General features: G+C 42.1%; 2 protein-coding genes across 2 annotated transcripts; both read right to left on the bottom strand.

Annotated features, from left to right (window-relative positions):
- Nucleotides 1-548: 548 nt before the first annotated feature.
- ARL6IP5 (ADP ribosylation factor like GTPase 6 interacting protein 5) lies at nucleotides 549-22,188 on the bottom strand. The gene is made up of 3 exons (XM_004018335.6): nucleotides 21,973-22,188; nucleotides 3,799-4,016; nucleotides 549-1,473 (listed from the first exon to the last, which is right to left on the bottom strand). Exons 1-3 carry the CDS (start codon nucleotides 22,146-22,148, stop codon nucleotides 1,301-1,303), a joined length of 567 nt encoding a protein of 188 aa, XP_004018384.1. The 5' UTR covers nucleotides 22,149-22,188; the 3' UTR covers nucleotides 549-1,300.
- Nucleotides 7,547-14,293, bottom strand: LOC121817232 (large ribosomal subunit protein uL23-like). The gene has a single exon (XM_060402230.1). The coding sequence runs from the start codon at nucleotides 14,285-14,287 to the stop codon at nucleotides 13,811-13,813; it is 477 nt and encodes a 158-aa protein (XP_060258213.1). The 5' UTR covers nucleotides 14,288-14,293; the 3' UTR covers nucleotides 7,547-13,810.
- Nucleotides 22,189-23,477: the final 1,289 nt, after the last annotated feature.

Genomic DNA, 23,477 nt, shown 5'->3' on the forward strand with positions numbered 1-23,477 from the left:
ACCCCATGGACTGCAGCCTACCAGGCTCCTCTGTCCATGGGATTTTCCAGGCAAGAGTACTGGAGTGGGGTGCCATTGCCTTCTCCAGTCTGCATGCTAGGGAAAGCTAAATATTTTCTATTCATCTCTGAAATCACTCAGCTGGCAAGGAAAACATGTTATGTCACCTATTTCAAAATACATGGGGAGTAAAAGGAAGAAAGTAACAGAAAATATAAACTCATGCTATATTAATTCTAATGTCTAGCTATAAAAACATATAGCGGTGCCAAGTGCCATCTAAAAGTTCTATGAACTGCGAAAGTCAATGATCATTTTCATTCCCATTTTTAAAGGTCTGTTTGCTTGGTCATTAAAGATGCTTTTCACATTTCAGAAGATCAGCTAGTAGTATCCTCTTTCTTCCCCCAAGGAATTAATAAAAATGCACGTTCATTTCTTACCTTCTAAATGTTGCAGTTAAAAACTGAACAAAAAGAAGAAAAAGGGGAAGAAAAAAGGGAAATATTATCTTGGATACCTCTTTGTCATTATAAAAACAAAACCCATGCAATAGAAACTCATTTTATTCTGATTTTTTTTAACAAGCTTGTCAAGAATAATACAGGCTACAGAGCTGTAACTCCCTTAAAGATGATATTTAGTTTGCAACAAATGCCTTCTAATTAATAGCATTTCAAAAATTTACAAAAAAGTTGATAAAATATTTTCCTAAGCAGCTAGCAGCTTTATGTTTGTAAACAAAATAGAAACAACTGCTTTATCCACTGCACATCAACCAGGAGGCAAAGTGATCAAGATAATTTTTTATTTTAAACAATAATAATAAAAGCTAAACTAATTGATACCCCACATATTATAACCCTAAGGAAGGAATATTTTTGGAGGAGGATGCTGAGGGGGATTAAAACAGGATAACATCATCTCCTTTCATAGTCTTTTCATTTATTCATATTGCCTTGATACTTTACAAACTCTTTCCTACAAAATAACCATATTGTTGCTGTACACCCCATGATTCTTTTATTCTCCTTAAGAAATCAGGGTGATCCGTTTCCAATCAGCTTACATAAACACACTGGAGATGTCAGACCTAACAGGAGGGTTGTTTCTTTTAGTCAGAGGCCTTTTCTCTGTGACAGCAGAGATGAGAACAGGGAGGCCTCTCTGTGCACGGTGCCACGGGTGGCTGGATGGTTCGTGCACCTCCTATTTCAAAAACACAAACGGAAAGTAGGTCTGGACAAGGGCAAACCGCAGCTCGACTTCTGCTGCAACCCTATGGCCAGGTCAGCTCCGCCTACTCCTTCATTTTACTGATATAGTCACTGAACTTGGTGATGGTTTCCTCCTGCTGCTCCAGGGCATCTAGGACAATCCCCATGGGTGTCCTCTTCAGACCAATTTCCTCCATTTTATTCTCCAGTTTGTTCTTGAGGTTCCGGAGCCTCAGCGACGCATGGATGAACATCACTACAGGGAAGTGAAAGGTGACGGTTAGCACCAAAGCACCCATTCTCCCACCCCGCTTCACAACTGAAGTAACAACTTTCTCCATTAGCTACAGTCCAGTCTGCTTCCCTAACTGACCCACGTCCCAGAGTGGATCCTTACATTTTATATAAAGCTCTTTGTCAGCCTAATAGACCCAAGTCCCTGTATGGATCCTTGGACTTTACAGTATTCTTTGTGTGTGCAGGAGAATGTCGTATTCAGCAGGAAGGACCATAATCTGGCAGCCATGCTCTCCCCTTCACACATTGTTACCACTGCCTTTCAGATACTACTTAAATACCTTAAAATTCAAAGCGAATTGATGTGATTTCAACCTACCTAAAAATGCTAACCTTTTCCGGAAAAGAACTCATGCTCAGTTCAGGGGTTATCTGTATTTTGTTCCTGCAGGAGGCACACAAGTGAAGTCCTCTTAGAATGTGCCTCCTAAGGAGCAGTTTTGCACAGTGTTGGGTATAGATACCTGGAAAAAGCTATTGCACAGTGTTGGATATAGAATGTCTGGATAAAATGCTAAGGGTTTACAGACCTTATGTAACCTGGTATTCACAGAATTTACCTGATCATTAAGAATTACCTGAGTTTGTTTGTAAGAAACAGATTTTCTCTGGCCCATCTCCTGGGCGTCCTGAACTTCTAGAACCTTTACAGAGCTGGGCTCAGGAGTCTGTATTTAAGTCAACACCTTGGGTAATCTACACCAGCACTTTTCAAACTTCTGTGTGCATACAGATCACCAGAGAGAAAGCCTGTTAGATAGGCAGATTCCTAGTCTCCAGCACCTGGAGTTGAGATTGTTGAGACAAGATAGGGTTCCGGAATGTAATGTTTCAGTAACCACTGTGGATGATTTTGATGTGGGTTATTTGGGGCCGTCATTGTGAGAAGCACTCATGTGTGTTCTCTCTGGAGGCTCCTAATCAAGAGTGACCACTAGAAACATTTGAGGAGCTTTGTAAAAATATACAGGTTCTTTGGACAGCCCTGTGGACCAAAGAATCAAGATCTCCAAGGGATGTGGCTGAGAAACATATATGTTAAAATCATCCTGGATGATTCTTACAATCATCAAAGTTTGGGAATGACTGATCTTGTCTAATTCCCTTCTTTTATGGATGAGTGAACTATAGCACATATAGGGTTATTGTTGTTGTTCAGTCACTCAGTAGTGTCTGACTCTGTGACCCCATGGACCGCAGCACTCCAGGCTTCCCTGTCCTTCACTGTTTCCCAGAATTTGCTCAAACTCATTTCCATTGAGTTGATGATCCCATCCAATTATTTCATCGTCTGTCGTCCCCTTCTCCTCCTGCCCTCAATCTTTCCCAGCATCAGGATCTTTTCCAGTGAGTCAGCTCTTCCCATATAAGACAACTGGTGCAGATCACATGGCTGGTTTCCAGCATGTCTATGAAAAGAAACCTGGACCCTTGACTCTTAACTTACGATACGTTTCATTACACTGCTCTGTTTTTTACAAGCTGTATACTGAGGTAGAATCACTGAAATACTGTCTCTAGCACATAAAGAAATCCTGAAGAGTATTTCAAAAATGTCTAAATTTAATGATTCAATTATTTTATCCAATAAGGTGTGGGGTTCACATATAAATATTCTGAGGGCTTAATCTAACAAACCCGAAACAAGGAATTGATTTTATTTAGTGGAATGGCAGCATATGAAATGCTTTTAAAAATTAAAGGGATGTTCCTGTCACTGAGTACACTATAATTCTAATTAGATTGCCATTGATGAGACTGGAGTTTTATCTGTTCTCTATTTCAGGCTTCAAGTGCTTGGGAATCTCAGTCAACAGTGCACGTACACTTTAGAAAATGTCTAGTTCTCATCACCAGAATTGGAGTCCATGGTTACCTATACTCTGGACCAACTTACGACGCTTTCGACACTAATTACGATCTTCTGAGTAAGTAGAGAGTAAACATTCATTTCTGTGTCAGCACGGGATGCCTGGCACTGAAGTGTTAAGAAAAGACTCTAATATCAGACAAATCTGGATTCCAATGCAGACCATGCCACTACTGTATGACTTGGGATCCGAATTTGTTTTGTTTACTTTTGTGTCCCCAGAAGAGTGGCACAGAGGGGGTGCCCAGTACGTATCTGTGCCATTAATGGGCTATTCAGCCTTGACCTGCTGTTGCAGAAAACTCTTGATAGTTTTGCAGACCTGCCAACACACCTCTCAGAAACAGGTTAGGACATTCTCACTGGATGAATGGATCGACATTGCTTGATGACATAAGGCTCAGATTCACTTACACAGCAAAGGAAAAGTGATACCAAACACAAAGACCATGACTCCCCCGAACAGGGAGATGAGGAAGTAGCTGGCTAGCATGACCACCATGACGAACACTGTGGGGTACTGCTTCTTCATCCGACGGAGGATGTCTTTATTGTGAGCTGCCCACACGAAGCCCGTGAACACCAGCACCACCACAATGCCTCCAAGGATCATGTTGAAGGGGCTCAGGAACCTGGAATATGGAAAAAAGGGGGCGCTCAGGTCAGGAGAAGGGAAATGAGGAAGCGGGGAGGGGAAGAGTAGCAACATAGCATACTTACCAAGCTTTTCATCTCAGTTGTCTCATTTAATCCTCATATCCTGATGAGGTCGATAGTATTAAATTACGTCTCCAAGGAAGAAACTTGGGAACAGAGATTAGAGCACGGTGGAGGGAAAATTCACAGGGAGGCAGTGTCCTACCGAACAGCCCATCACATTAGAGGCCCAACATTTCAATAGACTAGAGCCCCTTTGTTGGATGCACTGTCTTTAGCTTTCATACATCCTGGTGTCTGGTATACAATGATTGTATTTTCCGAGCTCCAAGGGCTTATTTAAATCCACCTAGAATCTGCCCTGTTAGATGAATGTGTTCAGGTCACATGGTGGGCTTCATAAGCCAGTGTGCAGTTACACTTGTGTCTGGACTGTACAATAATTTTAAAAACTTTTACTTGAATCCCAATGTGTGTGTGCGTGTTTAAATGCATCAACCTTGGGGTTTCTTGCTTCTCCTGGAAACAAGAAAATCTCATAAAACTAGTCCCAGTTTCCCACGTTAGCCACTGGCTAGAGTGCCTTCTCCTTTACATAGAATAAATGCTCTCCATTTAACCTCAGCCCCCACCACTATCTACGGAATCTTTGACACAGAGGCCCCTAGTGAGCTGCCATTAATAACTTTTTCTAACAGCTGCCTTGCCCTGGTCTCTTACATAAGCTGCCTGGCCCATGGAGGCATGGGGGTTTATGACTCCCGGTGTTAAAGAGGCCACTCTAATTCTTTACAAGGCCCAGAGTATCATTAGGAGATGGGCTATCAACTGAGATTTCCAGGCATAAAACCTCCAGTTTCATTGTTACATGAGCCAAAGGTTACACTGCTGCGGATAAAGGGGGAAAGCCATTTATAAAGAGGACATGTAGATCAAGCACTTCCTAAGTGAGAATGACTGGGCGTATTGTAGCCCCACCCACCCCCACCCCCAACCCACTGTGTGTATAAAATTCTTAAAAGACATTTGTGGTCAGCAAGTAAGATGATTTACTAACTTTTTACCCTCCTAAGAGGCTAATGAGCATGTTGCTTGGGAAGAACAAGGAGGGGTCAGTGTGTTATCATCAGCATCACTGATTTGGAAGACAGGATAATGAAAGGTGATGCCAAGAACTGACTTTCTCCGAAACAGAACAGATGAAGTCATTTCATATTGGAATTTATATTTAGGATAACAAAGATTCCTTTTTAAAAAATCTCTTGAAATTTTTCACTCTGATTCTGCCTCCTGAAACAGAAAAGCTATTTTACTATTTAATATTTAAATAGTTTCAAATAGGAGTGAAAGATTGCATATCTTAAGGGGTGAAAGCAGGGACATAATTAATGTCAAACTCCTTTGAAAAAGTTAATTTCTACTAAAATGCATGGAGCTAAACAGTGGTCAAAGTAGTAGCATGTAGTTTTAAATTAAACTCTATAATAATAAGTTGCTTATTTCATTCAGAACTCTTGGAAATACTTATATCCTTCCAGGAAAAAATCTCTTCAGAAGAGATAATGTAAAGAAATTAATAAAAATGCAAAGACTGAATTGTAACAGTATTCACATGAGTGGTATTTATGATTTATAACTTTTAGAAACAATGTATATGGCCAACAATGTACTAAATGGTGACATATATAATTTTTAAAAAGTCGAAATATGCTTTATCATGTGGGAAGGCAATAATATATTGCTTAGGTAAAAGCAATAATTCTGTCTGGTAGGTGGATTTAGAACCTGTTATATAACTCAGAAGTAGAAACTTCTACAATCAGTACCTTATTTTATGATCAGAAATAAAGTGAACATACAAAACTTAAAATGTAAAGATATAAAAGTAACTGCTCCCCAGCCCCAGCCTCCCTGGCGGCTCAGATGGTAAAGAATCTGCTTGCAATGCAGGAGACCTCAGTATAATCCCTGGGTTGAGAAGATCCCCTGGAGGAGGGTATGGCCACCCACTCTAGTATTCTTGCCTGGAGAATCCCATGGATCGAGGAGCCTGGTGAGGGCCACAGTCCATGGGGTCACACAGAGTTAGACACGATTTAGTGACTGAGTGTGCACACAGGCTCTCCAGCCCCACACCTCTGGCTTTGGGCAGGCCAACTTCAACAATCTTGCCTTGCTTCATCTCTCCAGTCATGCTGATGCAATTTCAATTCAAGAGCACAGCCAAGCTCTGCCTTCTCCCACTCACAACTCTGGTTTCCGGCTCACTGTCCAGATTCTCTTTCAACTAATCCACCCCACCCCACCCGACTCCTGAAGCTTTCCCAACATCTGGCTTATGTGCTTGTCTGTGTGTCCTCCTTCTCCCTCACCATTTTCATTATCTAGGTCTCTTGGCCCTTTTTTCTTTTCTTTTTCATGATTCTATCTGGGTTATACCTTCTCTCCAGCTTTGACCCTAGAATTGGTTTGGTAAAGACAAAAATGTCCTTCAAGGTCTGGGGAAGGAAAGATCTAGCTCAGGGCCAAAACAAGATCTTCTTTTGCAGGTGATGGGGAGACTGGGTAGAGAGGCTTAGAAACTCTCACAGACTAACATATTTCATTTCTAGCACCAAAAACATTATGAGAGAAATTTAAAAGACTCTAGCAGTTTTACTGGGTAATAGGATCATGGGTAGTATATTCCCATTTGCTTATTTCTATTTTCATATTTTTTCAATAGTCATATATTACTTAAAGATAAAATAATTGATATTTAAAAATAAAAGTAATGGGAGAAAGTTGCCTGAAAGAGACAAACCCCTTTAAATAGACTTGATGTTGACCAAATCAATATTAACTCAAAGAACTAGAGCAGAAGTTTCAAGTTTAGGCAACTCCTTTGTATAAGCTCCAATAGGAGATGGTTGCATGCTGATGATGCTATGTGTGTGTGTGCTAGTCACTTCAGTCATGTCTGACTCTTTGCGACCCTATGGACCTTAGCCCACCAGGCTCCTCTGTCCATGAGATTCCCTCCAGGCAGGAATACTGGAATGAGTTGTCAATGCCGCCTCCAGGGTATGTTCCTGACCCAGGGATTGAACCTGTCTCCTGCAGGGAGGTAGGCAGGTTCTTTATCACTAGCGGAGGCCTGGGAGATGGTTGGTTGGTATAAAATGTTAAAGGTCTCCATCTCAGTTCTTCCTAGAATATCTATTAATAATTCACAAGGCATAGCATATAAAAAATGCATGCTAAGTTTTTCCTATGTTTCTCGGTACAAGTGAGGTAGACTTCTAGGCTGAATGGCTAAATCAAGCCTAGGACAAAGAACAATGAAAAATCTAGGCCTGACTCAAGCAATTCCAAATGTGCTTTTCACCTGCTCCTGTTGCTCATGTTCAAGAAGAGAGAACAGAGCAGAGAGTCCTATAGGACTGGTTTTAGCTTACCCAATGCTCAAGCTGTGATCTATAATTAGAAACCAAAGTTACAAGCTGGAAAAAATGAACAAAGTTACTTGGAGCAGAAATGATTTTCTTCTTTATTCTGCTTAAGCACAATTCCATTCTAAGAAAGGGGAAAATGCACAGCACTCCCACTGCCCTGGCACCTCCCTGTACTTGGAGCAAAATAAAATACACAGATCATCCTCCAGAGATTAAATTCATTTTCCAGTTAGTGCAGGAGTTTTGGAAACCAGTTCTTGTTTGAAATGAGTAAAGCTTTTACTCAACAGTTTGGGTTCTTAGTGACATAAATCACCATAAAGCCCAAGGACCATTAGGATAAAACTTTCATAAATATGCCACCTAGCTTTCACGTGGACAACTGCCATTGGATTTGATAGGCGCTATTTCATTTTTCAGAGGCCCATGAATGAGAAAGAGGAAGGAAGGCTGGAAGCTAAATGGAAGCAAAGGAGAGAGGGGAAGGGAGAGAGGAGGGAGAGAAGAGAGAGACCAAAGGAGATGGAGAGATCGTGATTTTCTGTCTTTGGTGAAAACAGGACTTTCCTTTACAAATCAAAAACATTAAATATGTTTTTCTATTGTGAGTTGAAAATATATACCTACATATATATCTATCCTGGGCTTCCCAGGTGGTGCTAGAGGTAAAGAACCTGCCTGCCAATGCAGGAGACATAAGAGACCCAGGTTTGATCCCTGGGTTGGGAAGATCCCTTGGAGGAGGGCATGGCAACCCACTCCAGTATTCTTGCCTGGAGAATCCCATGGACAGAGGAGCCTGGCGGCCTATGGTCCATGGGGTTGCAAAGAGTCAGACACAGCCAAAGCAACTTAACAAGCACACACATGCATATGTATTCTACTCAGTAAGAAGATAAATGACAATATCAATATGACAGATAAATGTCATAGTTAAAAATTCTAGTGGAATCACTAACAGTTGTAAAAAGGCTTAGAATCCCATCACAGAACCCTGTAGCTGACTCTTCAAAGAGGAATAAGTGCAATCCCATTACACGGATGAATAAGCTGAGGCCCAGGGCAGTGAATAAACATATTTAGAGGAATCCAGGGGTAGGAAAAACAGTGCCAGTTGACACAATTCATAATATAACCCATTCTGTGTTGTTAACCAGCTCCAGGGATTTTCCCCCCTCAACCATTTTAGAAGCCTTTTCTTCTAGTTTGGGGTAAGCAACTAAAGGTCATTCTAGGAAATCCCTCAACATTTTCATTTGTCTCTAAAGGAAGGTAGTTATGAGCGGGTGTGGACGCAGGTCCTAAACTTGCCAACGTGGCTCAGCTAGCTATGGCTGTAGTTTCAACACAAGTTGCTAAAAGAAAAATAAAAATCTTGGCCAACTGCAGAATTTTAGAGCTAGCGTGGATCTTGAGAACACATCTCATTCTACACAGAAAGCGTTAGTTGCTCAGTCATGTCTGACTCTGCGACTCCATGGACTGTAGCCTCTGTCCACGGAATTTTCTACACAGAATGAAGATAAGAAACAGGTAAGTTAATAAATTTGTTCTGAGGCTCCCAACTGCAGTGCTGGTGACAAAAGTTTATTCAGAGATCTTCAGATTGACTCGAGTGCACATTTGTTAATGCCTGGCACGCTGTAATGCCAACAAGAACCAAAGAGGCAGTGAAATATTTTCTGAGCAACAGAAGCAGCTTTGCACTGCGTTCCAATTTTCTAACCCCCAAAAAGCTATTTTTGCAGTTTGGTTCCTGAGGAAGCCTGACTCACTAAGAAAGCAGAGGAATCATTTACTCACAGTGCACTTCTCTAAATTGGTGATATTTTTCTGAGGTTCTGAAACAACCAGGAGTCACTGCAAATATGAATCCACCCATCCATTTTCTTGCTTCCTAGTGCTTTTAGGATAAAAACAGGATTCTCTGCACATTCTACAAGGCCCTGCAGGCGCTGGCCCCTGCCTGCCTCTGCAGCCAGGGCCATTGCAGACAATTGTGTAGCTGGTATCTGGGACAAGGGTGCTGAGCTGAGGTGGGAAACAGGAGCCTGAAATTCAGGCCACACTTCACCTACCAAACCTGTGATTTGCCTTACGCTGCAGGAGGAACGGACCGTTTCAGTCATCAGTATGAGGGATGCCTAAGGGCTGTAGCATCTCTGCCTGTCAGCTTTCTCACACCACCACCGCTTGATTTTCCACACCATCCACTGGGGTTTCTGTCTGTCTCTAGAGCCTACCCTGCCCCTGGCCATCCGAAGCCTGAGCACAAGCCATTCTTTCTGCCCGATTCTTTCCTATCTCCTTCAAATCTCAGCTTAATCAGCTTTTTCCTAGTCTTTCTGACCACATCCTAGCACCATCTGCCTCTTCTTAACAAACCCTAAGATGATACACAACTGTGTGTGTGCTCAGTCATGTCCGACTCTTTGCGACCCTGTGGACTGTAGCCTGCCAGGCTCCTCTCTCCACAGGATTCTCCAGGCGAGAATACTGGAGTGAGCTGCCATAAATTCAGTGGCAATTTGATACTTATTTGAATGAGTATCTTATGAATGTCTCTGTCTCCCACTAGAGATTAAGCACTATGAGGGCAGGGACCGTGGTATTTTCTCCCCAGCACTTGGCATGACACGGCACAGAGCAGGAATTTGATAAATGTTTGTTGAAATAAAGAAAAAAAAGGTAAGTAAGAGTCTAGCACATTTTCCTGTTATTTAAAGTTAAGCTCAGCAACTTTGTATGGCCATGAAATAAGTGATGTGAGATCTGTCTTGAACAAATTGCTCTCATTCCTCACTGTACACTAAACGTTACTATAAAGATAGTCCCTGCTTTTGTACCTTCACAGAGCTGTGATGAAAGGAACAAATGAAAAACCTGAAGTAGGAAAAACTCCTATGTGATATAAGAAGAGATGAGATGAGATCATAGGACCCTCGGGCTTGCTGCAAGGACGGTGGCTTTTCTAAGTTCTGTCTCTAGTGCTGGCTGGGGGCCAGGAGGAGGGCAGGTAGGACAGAGGGAGATCCATCCTCCTACAGTCCTGCCTACATAGGCCCCCCTTGCTCTCGGATTCCACAGATAACCCCAGCCATCTTCTGTGGTTGCTTTGGTTCCCCACAGGGCTTTCTTCCTAGCAAGAACTATCTCTGATTATAAAGTATAAATGTATTAAACGCACAAATCAGTTTTGAGTAAACATGATCAGTGTCTCCTGGATCTCTTGATCACAGGCACTTAACATGGGGCAGAGTTCATCTCTTTTGTCACAGAAAGGTCAGAGTAACCTAACCTTGAGATTCTCCTAATCGACTGAATCAGCCCACAATATTTATTGCATACTCGCTGTGTAGGGAATATTTGTTACACTGTGTGTATTGGTATCATCAAACTAAACACATCTTGATGATCCACTGTCTTGGCAACAGTTGGCATGTTAAAAGTATCCATTGTAAGATATACTTTGGGAACCTCTGTGTTTTCTTCTGTGTTTATCAAGCTCATTGCTTGTTTTATTTGTATTAAACAACAGCTTGGACCTAAGTTAGAAGCTATAAGTCTCACCTCCCACAGCTGTGAAGCTTCAAATAGTCACTATACAAGGGATTAGACTGCAGCAGATCCTTTTTAAAAATATTTATTTATGTAGCTGTGCCATGTGGCAGCATGCAAACTCTTAGTTGCAGCATGTGGGATCCAGTTCCTCAACAGGGATCAAACCTGGGACCCCCACCTTGGGAGCACAGAACCCTAGCCACGGGGTCACCAGGGAAGTCCCAGGAAATCCTTTTTAAACTTTTTATTATGGCAAATTCTAAAGGTAAAGAGAATGGTGTAATGAACCTTCATGTATACTGATCACTGCCTTCAACAATTAGGAACTCATGGTTAATCTCATAATAATGCTTTGGAACGCAAGTGGAAAGATATTTGTTTAAAAACTGTTCTTTCTGAATGCTTTTAGTTGAGGTAACTAAATTGTCACATGGCAAGTTCTTACAGCGCTGTGGAGAGAAGACAGTTGTTTGGACAAATGCTAATGAGTCTGGTGACACATAAACTCCCCTCCTACAAGCAAATCCTTCTCTATTTATCTTCCACTAACCCTGGAGAAGGAAATGGCAACCCACTCCAGTATTCTTGCCTGGAGAATTTCATGGACAGAGGAGACTGGTGGGCTACAGTCTGTGGGGTCGCAAAGAGTAGGACACAAGAGACTAACACATTCACTTTCAGCCCCATTTTCTGCATTCCTTTGTATTTCCTGGAGACAAGGAGGATTTCACTGATGGGATACAAGGGGGATTTGTAGAACCAGAAGCCAAAGCCTCAGTTTTCCAGTTGGGATAGGCTTCCAACTGTCTCTATTTTGTGAATGCTCCCTGGGAGAAAAGACCAGGAAATCCTATCTATTTATATGGGTAAATGCTCCCAGAACTGAAAGACAGCCTACAGGTTTCGCTTAAGATCACAGACACAAAAGTGTTCCCAGAAAAAAGAAGCCAAGCTCACCACAGGAGACAGGATGAATGTTCTAAATATTCTGAAGCTGAGTCATTCATTTATCCAAAACAAAAATAAAAAAGTCCAATGGCACTGCTCAATTTGGTAGACGTCCAGTTCACCTTTTAGAACTGCATTTCCTGTACAGAGCTCTCTGCCCCTAGTAAGCTGACTGAGAGCTTTGGCTCTCTTAGAAAGAGATCCAAAAAACCCCTAAATCCACTTATTTATTTGCACATTTACCCAGAATCATTGTAAATCCTTACATAGGGAAAGGAGATAGAAACTACTAACTCCAGTCTGGCAGCACTAGGGGAATTTTTTTTTTTTTAGGGTATATGGGGAGATGTTAAGAAAAACAAGGTTATATGCATAGTGTCAGAGAAGATGATCTAATGAATTCTTATTTGATGAGGAATTTTCAGATTAAAATTTTACTGAGTATTGATAGACCTCTTCAAGTTCTACATTCAGAAGAAACACATGCCCTGCCAGGGAAAGACATGTGCCAGCATGCCAAGTGCAGTGCTTCAAGTGCAAATAAAAGCATGTGGGAGGGCAGGAAGAGATGAGTTCTGGGAGGATTGAGGAAGGCTGGGCGGACTTGTACTCCCATGGGTATCATCAAGGCATCCACAGTATCTGGGATGTAGCAGGTGCTCAGTAAATATCTGTCCAACTGAGTAGAAGGCATCTGAGCTGCAAGTGAGGATGGTTCCATTTAATAATCTCTTCTCCATCCACATACTCAGTGCCTCTCCCACTTTTTGATACCTGCAAGTTTTGCGATTTGGAATCATTAATGTACAGAAGAGATCAGGTTAAGTCAGGTTGAAAACGATGTGTGTTTATATACGCATATGTTTCTGTACGCTTGCTATCAGTTCAGTTCAGTTGCTCAGTTGTGTCCGACTTTTTGCGACCCCATGAAATCACAGCACGCCAGGCCTCCCTGTCCATCACCAACTCCTAGAATTCACTCAGACCCACGTCCATCAAGTCAGTGATGCCATCCAGCCATCTCATCCTCTGTCGTCCCCTTCTCCTCCTGCCCCCAATCCCTCCCAGCATCAGAGTCTTTCCCAGTGAGTCAACTCTTCACATGAGGTGGCCAAAGTACTGGAGTTTCAGCTTTAGCATCATTCCTTCCAAAGAAATCCCAGGGTTGATCTCCTTCAGAATGGACTGGTTGGATCTCCTTGCAGTCCAAGGGACTCTCAAGAGTCTTCTCCAACACCACAGTTCAAAAGCATCAATTCTTCGGCGCTCAGCCTTCTTCACAGTCCAACTCTCACATCCATACATGACCACAGGAAAAACCATAGCCTTGACTAGACGGACCTTTGTTGGCAAAGTAATGTCTCTGCTTTTGAATATACTATCTAGCTTGGTCATAACTTTTCTTCCAAGGATGTTTTCAGCATCATCCTGGTGCCTCTCTTGACTCTGAAAATTTTAAGGGCAGGAACCACAGCTTATTCTTATTCTCCACTGTATCTCATAGCATAATGCCTGAGATATTGGTAAGTGATTCATTCTCTTAGTGGAATGAATAAAGGAAGCAACACAAGTGAGAGAAATGTAGAACTGGCTTTGAAGCTGAAAAATTTCAGGAAACATTTCCATTAAGTTCAGCATAAACAGATTGCAATTAATTCTATCTGCAAAGGTTTTAATACATTCCTCCCCATCCAAGGGCTCTCTGATTCTTCTCTTCCTCTACCACCTAGAAACTTAAAAGGTATGAACAATCTGCCCATTTCTTTCTTTTTTTTTTTTTTTATAGTGAAAACTTTTATATTTGAAATTAGCCAGCTGGACTCAGTTTAGATGATTCCAATTTTGTTGGCAACATCCAAAGCATCATAGTCAGGAGCCAGTCGAACATATGCCTTCTTCTCTCCATCAGGCCTGATCAGAGTATTGACCTTGGCCACGTCAATGTCATAGAGCTTCTTCACAGCCTGTTTGATTTGGTGTTTGTTGGTCTTGACATCCACAATGAACACCAGTGTGTTATTGTCTTCCATTTTCTTCATGGCTGACTCGGTGGTGAGGGGGAATTTGATGATAGCATAGTGGTCAAGTTTGTTTCTCCTAGGGGCGCTCTTCCGAGGATATTTGGGCTGCCTCCTGAGCCGCAGCGTTTTGGGCCGCCGGAAGGTGGGTGACGTCCGGATCTTCTTTTTCTTGTGGCTGTGGACACCTTTCAACACTGCTCTCTTGGCCTTCAAAGCTTTTGCTTTGGCTTCAGCTTTAGGAGGGGCAGGGGCTTCCTTCTTCGCCTTCGGCGCCATCTTCATGAAAAGTGCCCATTTCTTAAAACCAGATGTTGGTAGCTACCAACCTACAATATATAATGAGACCACACTCATTTTGAAAAAGATTAAAGTTTAGTCTTTTCAGGTAGATACCAGCCTTCCAAAAACTCTTTACCATCCCAAGCAACTGAAAGCAAAAAGGGGTAACTCTAGTTTCTGCCCAGTGGTAACACCTCCATAGCCTATACAGGGAAGAAGTACTTCAGCTAACCAAATATGAGCTGATTCACTCACCAGCTACATTATGTTGCCTTAAAGGAGAAGCAGTAATGTACAGCACTAAGAATAAAGGTGCCTTTCTGGCTGGAGACACAGCAGAGGCATGTACATATTCATAGAATCTGTGTGTGGTTAGTACTTCTGAGGCCACGTCAGAAAACATGTGTTCTAATGGCAGGGAGTATTTGTGAGAGGGAGATAGGCATGATAATACAAATGTTGTGAGTCAGGTATGCTGTTGAATTTGGTTAATAAGGAGCTTTAGAATATATGCAATGGCTTAATGGACAAAGTATTTCAATTATACTAATAAACCAAGCTTCTATTAGCAGCTTTGGTTCAAATTAGCCTCGTGACCTTTACATCTATGAAAGCTGTGGGGTTTGATAGAATCAGTATTTTTTTTTAAGCTATCTTTCTTTTTTACTTTCTCTCTCTTTTTATTTTTTTAAATTATGAGAATATGATAACATGTACAGGAAACTTGGAAAATATGGAACAAAGTTACATATGGTCCCACTATATAAGTAGATAAATTAAGATTTTTAATTGAAATTTTAATATCAAACTCTCAAGAGTGAATAGAATGAATATACAGAGAAGTAGAAGGATACACAAGACCTGAAAAGCACCATGAACCAATTCAACATAATTAAGGTTTATATAATTTTCACACAATGCTAGGATACAAATTCTCTTCAAGTTCCCTTAGACTATAAACTAGGAGACACTGGAACATATCCAGGGACATAAAACAAGGTGCAAACATTTCATGGCCTAAAGGTACTGAAATCTATATATAGAGTCTGTTCTCTTATCACAGTGGGATTATGTTAGAAATCAATATCAACAGATGTTTTAAAAATAGTTCAGCAGCACATATTTTCAAGTTCAATGTGACATTTATCAACAGAGATCTTTGACTTGGCCATTGAAAGCCTCAAAGTTAGAAGACTGAAAAAAACACGGTGATTGCAGAGAAGAAAGCATTTAAATGAGAAAGTAATATCAAAGATACTTTAAAACCTCCAAGTATTTAGAAATTAAATGTCCACTTTTAAATGATGGGTAAGAATTGATGCTTTTGAACTATGGTGTTGGAGAAGACTCTTGAGAGTCCCTTGGATTGCAAGGAGATCCAACCAGTCCATCCTAAAGGAGATCAGTCCTGAATGTTCATTGGAAGGACTGATGCTGAAACTGAAGCTCCAATACTTTGGTCACCTGATGCGAAGAACCGACTCATTTGAAAAGACCCTGATGCTGTGAAAGATTGAAGGCATGAGGAGAAGGGGACGACAGAGGATGAGATGGTTGGATGGCATCACCAACTCGATGGACATGAGTTTGAGCAGGCTCCAGGAGATGGTGGGGGACAGGGAGGCCTGGCGTGCTGCAGCCCATGGGGTCGCAAAGAGTTGGACATGACGGAGTGACTAAACTGAACTGATATTTAACAAGCCATAACAAGGAAAATTAGAACATATTTGTAATATAATAGGGATCAATACTTCTCAGTTTTAACTTAGGAGACATATCAGAATTACTTGGGGCATTGAAATAAAAAAAACACAGATGCCTGAACCTAGCCAAGAACTATACACCAAGAATCTCCAAAGGTAACATCTGGGCTTAAAGGTTGATTTATTTATATTTTCTTACTCTTTCCTTTAAACCAGATCAGATCAGTGTTTTTTAAATTGTAATGCACCTAGGACTCATCTAAGAGTTGTGTTAAAATACAGATTCGGACCCAATAGGTCTGGGATGGACCCTGAGATTCTGCATTTCTAACAGCCTCCCAGGGTAAAAAAAAAAGAAAAAAAATACTGCAGTTCCATGGTCCACAGTTTGGACAGATTTCTCTAGCAAATCTTTTGGCGTTCTTTTAAGCACATAGATGCCTGTCTGCAACTAGAATGCATCATATACTTGGTACTTAAATTGCACGTGCAATTAGGTTATGCCTTTGCTTTTCACTTTCAAAATAGAGAGAGACATCTATTACTATAGTCAACAGAAAAAAAAAAATCCAGTGCTGAGATGTCTCCTGTGAAGGATGGAGGAGGTTAAGTCATGTCCTTTTCTATCTTAGACATTGTTTCTTTCTTGTTTTAAATGATGCAAAGTCATGTTCAACAGAACATGCATTCCTCAGCTTGTTATTCATGCTTCTTTAACTCATTTGATCTCTTCTGGAGTGATGCAAGCATTTCAAAAGGAAACAGCTCTTCAAGGAAGCAAAGGTTTCTAAGTAACAGAAGTTGCAATTACTAAAGGGTAACTATCAACCAAGAAGAGTGGGACGGGGAGGGGGATGAGAGGGAGGTTCAAAAGGGAGGGAATATACATATACCTGTGGCTGATTCATGTTGAGGTTTGACAGAAAACAACAAAATTCTGTAAAGCAATTATCCTTCAATTAAAAAATTTTTATAAATAAAAATAAAAATGAAAATTTCTACAGTAATCATCTAATACTTCTGCTCAAGAGAATACACAAGTTGGGAGACTTCTAAACATGTCTGTAATCTAGGATTTCATAGAATAATAGCAGTTAACATTTGAGTGTTATCATTTGCTAGGCCTAGAATCCCAGGGACAGGGGAGCCTGGTGGGCTGCCGTCAATGGGGGTGCACAGAGTCGGACACGACTGAAGCGACTTAGCAGCAGTAGCAGCAGTGTGTTTTATGTTAATGGAGTCATTTGATTCCTATTCTATAGCAGAAAAGCTCCAGGGCAAGTGGACTTTTGAACAGAAAGTGGATAAAAGTAAATGCCATAAGTCTATCAAAAAATAAAAAGACTGAGTCTGTGGAACCAGTAAAGGCATAGCAGAAAAACAATGATCACATAACAAATATAATAAATTAAGGCTAATGATCAAAGCTGTATAAAGCTTCAAATCCATGCCATTCTAATGTTTGAAAAGTCAGGAGCCAGGACCTAATGTCAAACTGCTCTGTTCTGTCCTTGTGAAACTCTGTTTTTGTAATTTGTTATAAAGCAACTTGCATTCCAGGTGGCTCAGTGGTAAAGAATCTGCCTGCCAATGCAGGAGATATGGGTTTGACCCCTAGGTCATTGGGAAGATACCCTGGAGAAGGAAATGGCAACCTCTCCAGTTTTCTTGCCTGGGAAAACCCATGGCCAGAGGAGCCTAGTGGGCTACAGTCCATGGGGTCACAAAGAGTTGGACATGACTGAGTGACTAAACAACAGCAACAAGGATAAAGCAACTTGCATTTAGTAAAGATGATGTTGAAGAATCATATTTTTTTTGGCAAGAGAGCAGTGGTTCTCAATTGGGGTGATTTGGATCCCAAGGGGACATTTGGCAATGTCTGGAGACATTTTTGACTGTCACAACTTAAGGGGAGGGCACTTTTTTCTTTTAGTGCAAATTACATTTAATGAATAAAACAAGTACAAACTAATGTATCAATATGCACATAGCAGAGAGCAGAGATGGTGCTTAACATCCTACAATACACAGGATAGTCCCCTACAACAAAGTATTCCACCATCCAAAATGTCAGTAGCATCAGATGGAGAAAGATCACAGAAGGGTATTTCACTGCATTTGCAAGGGCAATATGAAGTAATCAAGAGTCTGATTTTTAAACTTTTTAAAATTGAATTTTTATACCATAGTAATCCTAACCAATACGTAGTGAACACTGTCAGCAACGACCCCCGTTAATCTCACTCTGGGAGCATGTTGCTGTTATGTGCTGGCTGTTGCTGTGTGCTTCGAAATAATTTATTCCGTTAAGCAGGTTAAAAGTTGCCCCCACCCTCATGTTGAAACCTTATGTTCATTTATTTATTCTTTTCACTCATCAGCTAAGCATCTGCTATATTCTTGGCCTCAGGGATCCAGAGAATAAAAATAATGTTAAGCACAACAACAAGAAAACCCGCCCCACAAACAAAACCCACAGTCTCTGGCCTCAAGGTGTCAAGAGCACAGAGTGATGACAAGTGAACAGACAACCTAAAACTTGTGGGGTAAGTACCAGGCAAAATATAGACACAGGTGTGGGGAGGGAGGGAGAAGGGAGAATGTCTCCTCAAAGAGATAGTACCAAAGCCGAGTCCTATAGGAGAAGCATGGGTAGGTGAGTAAGTTGGGGACTGGTGTTTGGGTCAATGGAGCTGCTGGGATAAAGATGCTACCTGTGTTAGTCTATGATAACACTAACAGAGATAAAAAATAATAATAAAACTCCAAAATAAATTTCTTGCAGCAAACAGTAGAGGCCAGACACTGTATTAAGAAACTTGCCTATATTAACTCAGATAATCCTCACAATATCCCTATAACACAGGTACCAGGAATAGTCTCATTTTACAGCTGAGGAAACTGAGGCAAAGGGTGTTTCAAGTGACCTACCCAAGATCACATGGCTAGTGACTGGTAGTTGGGATTCAAAATTGACTTAACCAGGCGCTAGTGCCTAAATTCTTAACTACTATTGTCTACTATGTGAAGAGACAGAAGATATGGCAATTGCCCCCACCAGGTCTGTTAGCTAAGACTTAATTAGCTTAATTAGGTCTGTTTAGACTTAATCTGAAAGGCAGAACAGATTCTATATATGAATGGAAGTCATATGCCTGGGAAACCATGCTATTAGGATGAGGTTCAAACTTTTCTAATCATGAATTATCAGGCCATGCCTGATCAGGCCCTCACTCACAGATCTGTCTCTATCTTAATCCCTCTTAATCTCCATCTCAGTCTGGGCAGCCCCTTCAGTTGTTTTGGAGCTAGATGATATCCACTTTGTTCGCCCCCTCCGTTTCTGCAATGTTCAAGAGCAGCTTCACTCTTTCCTCACCCAAGCTAGTTTTCAACACAGGAACATTCAGAGTTGAGGCTGAAGCCCTCCAACAATGACCTGATGGCCTCTCCCGTGCAGCAGCGGGCGGCACCACTGAAGAAGACCCTTCAAACACAATCCCTTCCCCAGGAAACACCCGGGCCATATTTTCACACACACACTCTACCAAGATATGATGAGAAACCATCAGATACAGGTAGAGAGAGGATCCAGGTGGCAGCCTCCAGTACTGTTCTGATCCTCCCATCTATGGACGTCACAAAAGAGAAAATTTTTCTTTAGAATGAGAAACACATTCCAGAGTCAGCTAAGCTCCCTGACCCTGAAGATATTTGTTTTTTTCCAGCTTTAAAACACTCTAACCTCATGACTCAGAGGAAGGTGGAATAGTAGTCAGGAGCACAAGCCTGGGATTGTGACTTGGGGTTGGTCATGTAACCTCTCTGAGCCTCAGGTTTAGTAATAATATCTCATCTCATTGGGCTGCATTATGTAGCAAAGTATCTGGCACATGCAGCACTCAATAAATGTTAGCTTTTATTATAATTAAATTATGAACAAAGAAGTGAGCAATCTGGAAAGAACTATAGGCTGGGTGTTTGTAGATGCGTAGCAAACAGGTGAAGATGTCACAAAAGATTTTACTGGGGTACAAAGGAAATCCCATACTTGACATACAATCTTCAAAACAACTGACTAGCCTATATCTTTTGTAAGTTTTTAAAGATAAGGTTAATAAACAATGAAATAGCTACTTTGCACTTTGACTGCCAATCAACAGCTCCTGCTTGAAAAGGGAACTGGGAAGGGCCAACATCTCAAACTGCCTGAGTTAGTGGGCTAAGACTTCACAATGAAGGAGCTATATTTAGTCAGCGGCTGCCCCTGGCATTCATAGTGAAAAATGAATGCCATCAAGGTAGCAAGGCTGCTGGAGCTTGTGTCCATCTGGGCAGTATATCTTTTTGAAAAGCAAGTTTTTTGTTTTGTTTTCTGTACATTTGATTGGTCTGTGTCAAATCTTGCCCAATATCTAAGCCTTTGTGGGGGGTACCTAAAAAAAACACAAAAATCCTAGCTAGATCATTAGATAAGATGCCTTTACAAGGGAAAAGAAAAAGAAAGCAAAACAAGAGATGTAATCCTATTTACCCATGACTTTTTTTAAGACATTTTTTTTTATTGCTCTGGGAAATACGCATTAAGCATGAAGTTAGGGGAAGGTTTAGAAGGCAGCTGATCCAGGCCTGTCCCACTCCAACTAATTTTAACTCAGCAGAGTCTGTTCAGAGCCCAGTGCCCTCCTCACACCAAGCTGTTCTGAGTTCTTTAAGCAACACATCATGAGGATCTGAGTAATTGTCTACAGAACCCCACAAATGAGAGTCCTTTTCTGCAAAGGAGTAAACAGCCTGAACCACAACCAGAAATTACGAACTACTTTTCTCTCCCCTGAGCTGGGTATCAGGTCCTACAGCTTCTCAAAAACTGTCGCATGCTCTTTGGCCAGGATTCATGTGTGATTGATCTTGGTGTGCCTGAGCTTGGTACAGAGAAGTGACTCAATAAATAAGCCAAAGAACAGTAAACCAACCTCAGAAACCACCCTATTCATCCTTCCTCATATCTTCCAAGTTTAGATTTTTCCTTTCTCCCAGGCCAGCTTTCTCTTTCTCTGTGTTCAATTTCAAACAGAAATGCCAGCCACTTCTTTAATGACAAGCGGATTCCTTTAGGAAGTCTGAGGGTGGCTTTTTCTTTAAAGATGCATTGGATCAGCAAGATGTAGAATAGCACCACCTCATCTTGCAAAAATGAGTGAAGCATTTCTTAAAGGATGACCTACAAGAAAAAGTGGTTTCTAGAAGAGCAGGTGTTGGGTGAAATCGTATATAACACAGGACACTTAATTTTAAGACCGGGTGCGAAGATAAAGTGACCATCCCTGGCAAGTTCTGGAAGAAAAAAAAGAGCAAAAGGGACACCGTTTCTACATGGCAGACTTCGCCCTATACTGGGAGATGCGCCACCAGGCTACACCCACCCTTTTGCTCCCAAGCTCAGCTTTCTCGTACAATGTGGCAGGCGCTAGGCCGAGAAACCCATAAAGAGCATCGCTTCTCTGATATCCTTTTTACACTAACACCCCAGAAGGCAAGTTCGGATCCACACCCCGGGGGCCCAAACCTTCCAGGAAGGCGTCCGTCCCAGCCAGGTGCAGGATAAAGTTACACCACTTTCCTCTTTCTTCTTATTTTTAAGAGACCGGGGCGCGACAAATATCAACCACAGCCAAAGCGTAATCGGGGCGGAGGAAGAAAAAAAAAGTCCTTTTTTTTTTTTTTTTTTTTCTTGCTGAGGTTGGCAATATTTCTGCAGCCCTTAGGACTCCTTTCACGCTTCAGCCGGAGGCGCGGAAAAGAAAAAGGACCCCAGATTGCTGCGGCCTCGCCCTGCGAACAAGTTTCCACGGGTTTGCCCGCCTGCAGTTATCAGGGCAGGAGACCGGCGGGGAGACCGTTTCCGCATCCCGGGATCTTGCACCCAGAGCCTCCTCCGTCCTGCCCCCGATCAGTGCCCGGGAGGGGAACCCCACTTACCCCACAACGGAAATCATCATGGCAGCCACCACTAGGTAGTTGGTCTGGTAATAGAGCAGGTTGCTCACCACACGGTTGTTCCATTTGGAAATGTCCCTGAAGTCTGGCCGGGCAAAGCGGTCAGAGCCTGGGAAGAAATCGTCCCAGGCCCGGAGAGGAGCGATATTCACATCCATGTCTCGCGTCCCACCTTCCTGTTCTTTGCTTCTGGAATCTGACGGCGGCGGCGCGGCAACAGATCAGCTGAGCTGGGTTAAAGTTGACAAGAAGCTCTGCCTCGGCCGGCTCTGCGGTTGGCGGACAGTGGAGTAAAGGAAATTAGGAGCGGACGGGCGTTTCTTTTCCTCTCTACTTCTTGATTTGGTTCTAAGCGGTTGGTAACAGGAAAACAGGGGCTCCGAAGCAGAGCAAAGAAGAGATGAACTGATAGAAACCAGAGGAAATGCTCTGGGTGAAGTGAGGTGGCAGTCCGAATACAAACACCCTTCTTTAAAATACCCCTTTTGAATGTCTAACCTAGGAATGTCGTCTGGACTTTAGGGAAAATTTTTGCAGCTGTTCAGATGCACCAATCTGACTGAAAGGGAGTGGAAGGCAACTGTAGTGTTACTGAAGGATGAGCTGGTTTTGAAAGTTAAGGCGTTACTAACCTTTGCACAACCAAATGCAATTCACATGTTTTCTGTTTCACTATGAGTCATCGTAAGTGAAATCAGGTTGGCAAAATGGAAAAGAAATACGTGTTTAGAGCGGAACGGCTGGTTTGTTTTTTCACTCTTCTTTATTCTCCATCTTTGTTTGCTGTGGGCAAATTTATACCCGTACTGTGCCGTTCTGATGAAGTGGGCACTCAGGTCACTTCAACCTTCAGCTGAGCATGTTGTTTTGTTTGAAAGTAAACAGTGATCTGCAGAATACTGATTGTTCTGCTCTCCAGTAATTTTCTGGGCAGAAACATGGATTCCACTCCACAAGTTTTTCTTACTTTTATCCTAATTTCTGTGCACAACTCTAAAAGAGCATAGTATTTTAATAGATAATGTGGTAGCTTGGTATCCCAGCCCAAAGAACTGCCAAGAGATGTCATGGTTGTAAATTTCCTGCTGCTGCTGCTGCTGCTGCTAAGTCGCTTCAGTCGTGTCCGACTCTGCGCGACCCCATAGACGGCAGCCCACCAGGCTCCCCCGTCCCTAGGATTCTCCAGGCAGGAACACTGGAGTGGGTTGCCACTTCCTTCTCCAATGCATGAAACTGAAAAGTGAAAGTGAAGTCGCTCAGTCATGTCCGACTCTTAGCGACCCCATGGACTGCAGCCTACCAGGCTCCTCCATCCGTGGGATTTTCCAGGCAAGAGTACTGGAGTGGGGTGTCATTAGAAAGTGAAAGTGAAGTCACTCAGTCGTGTCCGACTCTTTGCGACCCCGTGGACTGTAGCCTACCAGGCTTCTCCGTCCCTGGGATTCTCCAGGCAAGAATACTGGAGTGGGAGTGCCATTGCCTTCTCC

The sequence above is a fragment of the Ovis aries genome, chromosome 19 (assembly GCF_016772045.2).
Source record: "Ovis aries strain OAR_USU_Benz2616 breed Rambouillet chromosome 19, ARS-UI_Ramb_v3.0, whole genome shotgun sequence".
Taxonomy (NCBI): domain Eukaryota; kingdom Metazoa; phylum Chordata; class Mammalia; order Artiodactyla; family Bovidae; genus Ovis; species Ovis aries.

What these genes read in the sequence shown, in the direction of transcription:
- ARL6IP5 (XM_004018335.6), bottom strand. Translation starts at nt 22,148, where the DNA reads ATGGATGTGAATATCGCTCCTCTCCGGGCCTGGGACGATTTCTTCCCA. An exon ending in ATGATGATTTCCGTTGTGGG is followed by an intron (nt 4,017 to 21,972) that starts GTAAGTGGGGTT and finishes TCCATATTCCAG; the next exon opens with GTTCCTGAGCCCCTTCAACA. An exon ending in TATCACTTTTCCTTTGCTGT is followed by an intron (nt 1,474 to 3,798) that starts GTAAGTGAATCT and finishes ACTTCCCTGTAG; the next exon opens with TGATGTTCATCCATGCGTCG.
- LOC121817232 (XM_060402230.1), bottom strand. Translation starts at nt 14,287, where the DNA reads ATGAAGATGGCGCCGAAGGCGAAGAAGGAAGCCCCTGCCCCTCCTAAA.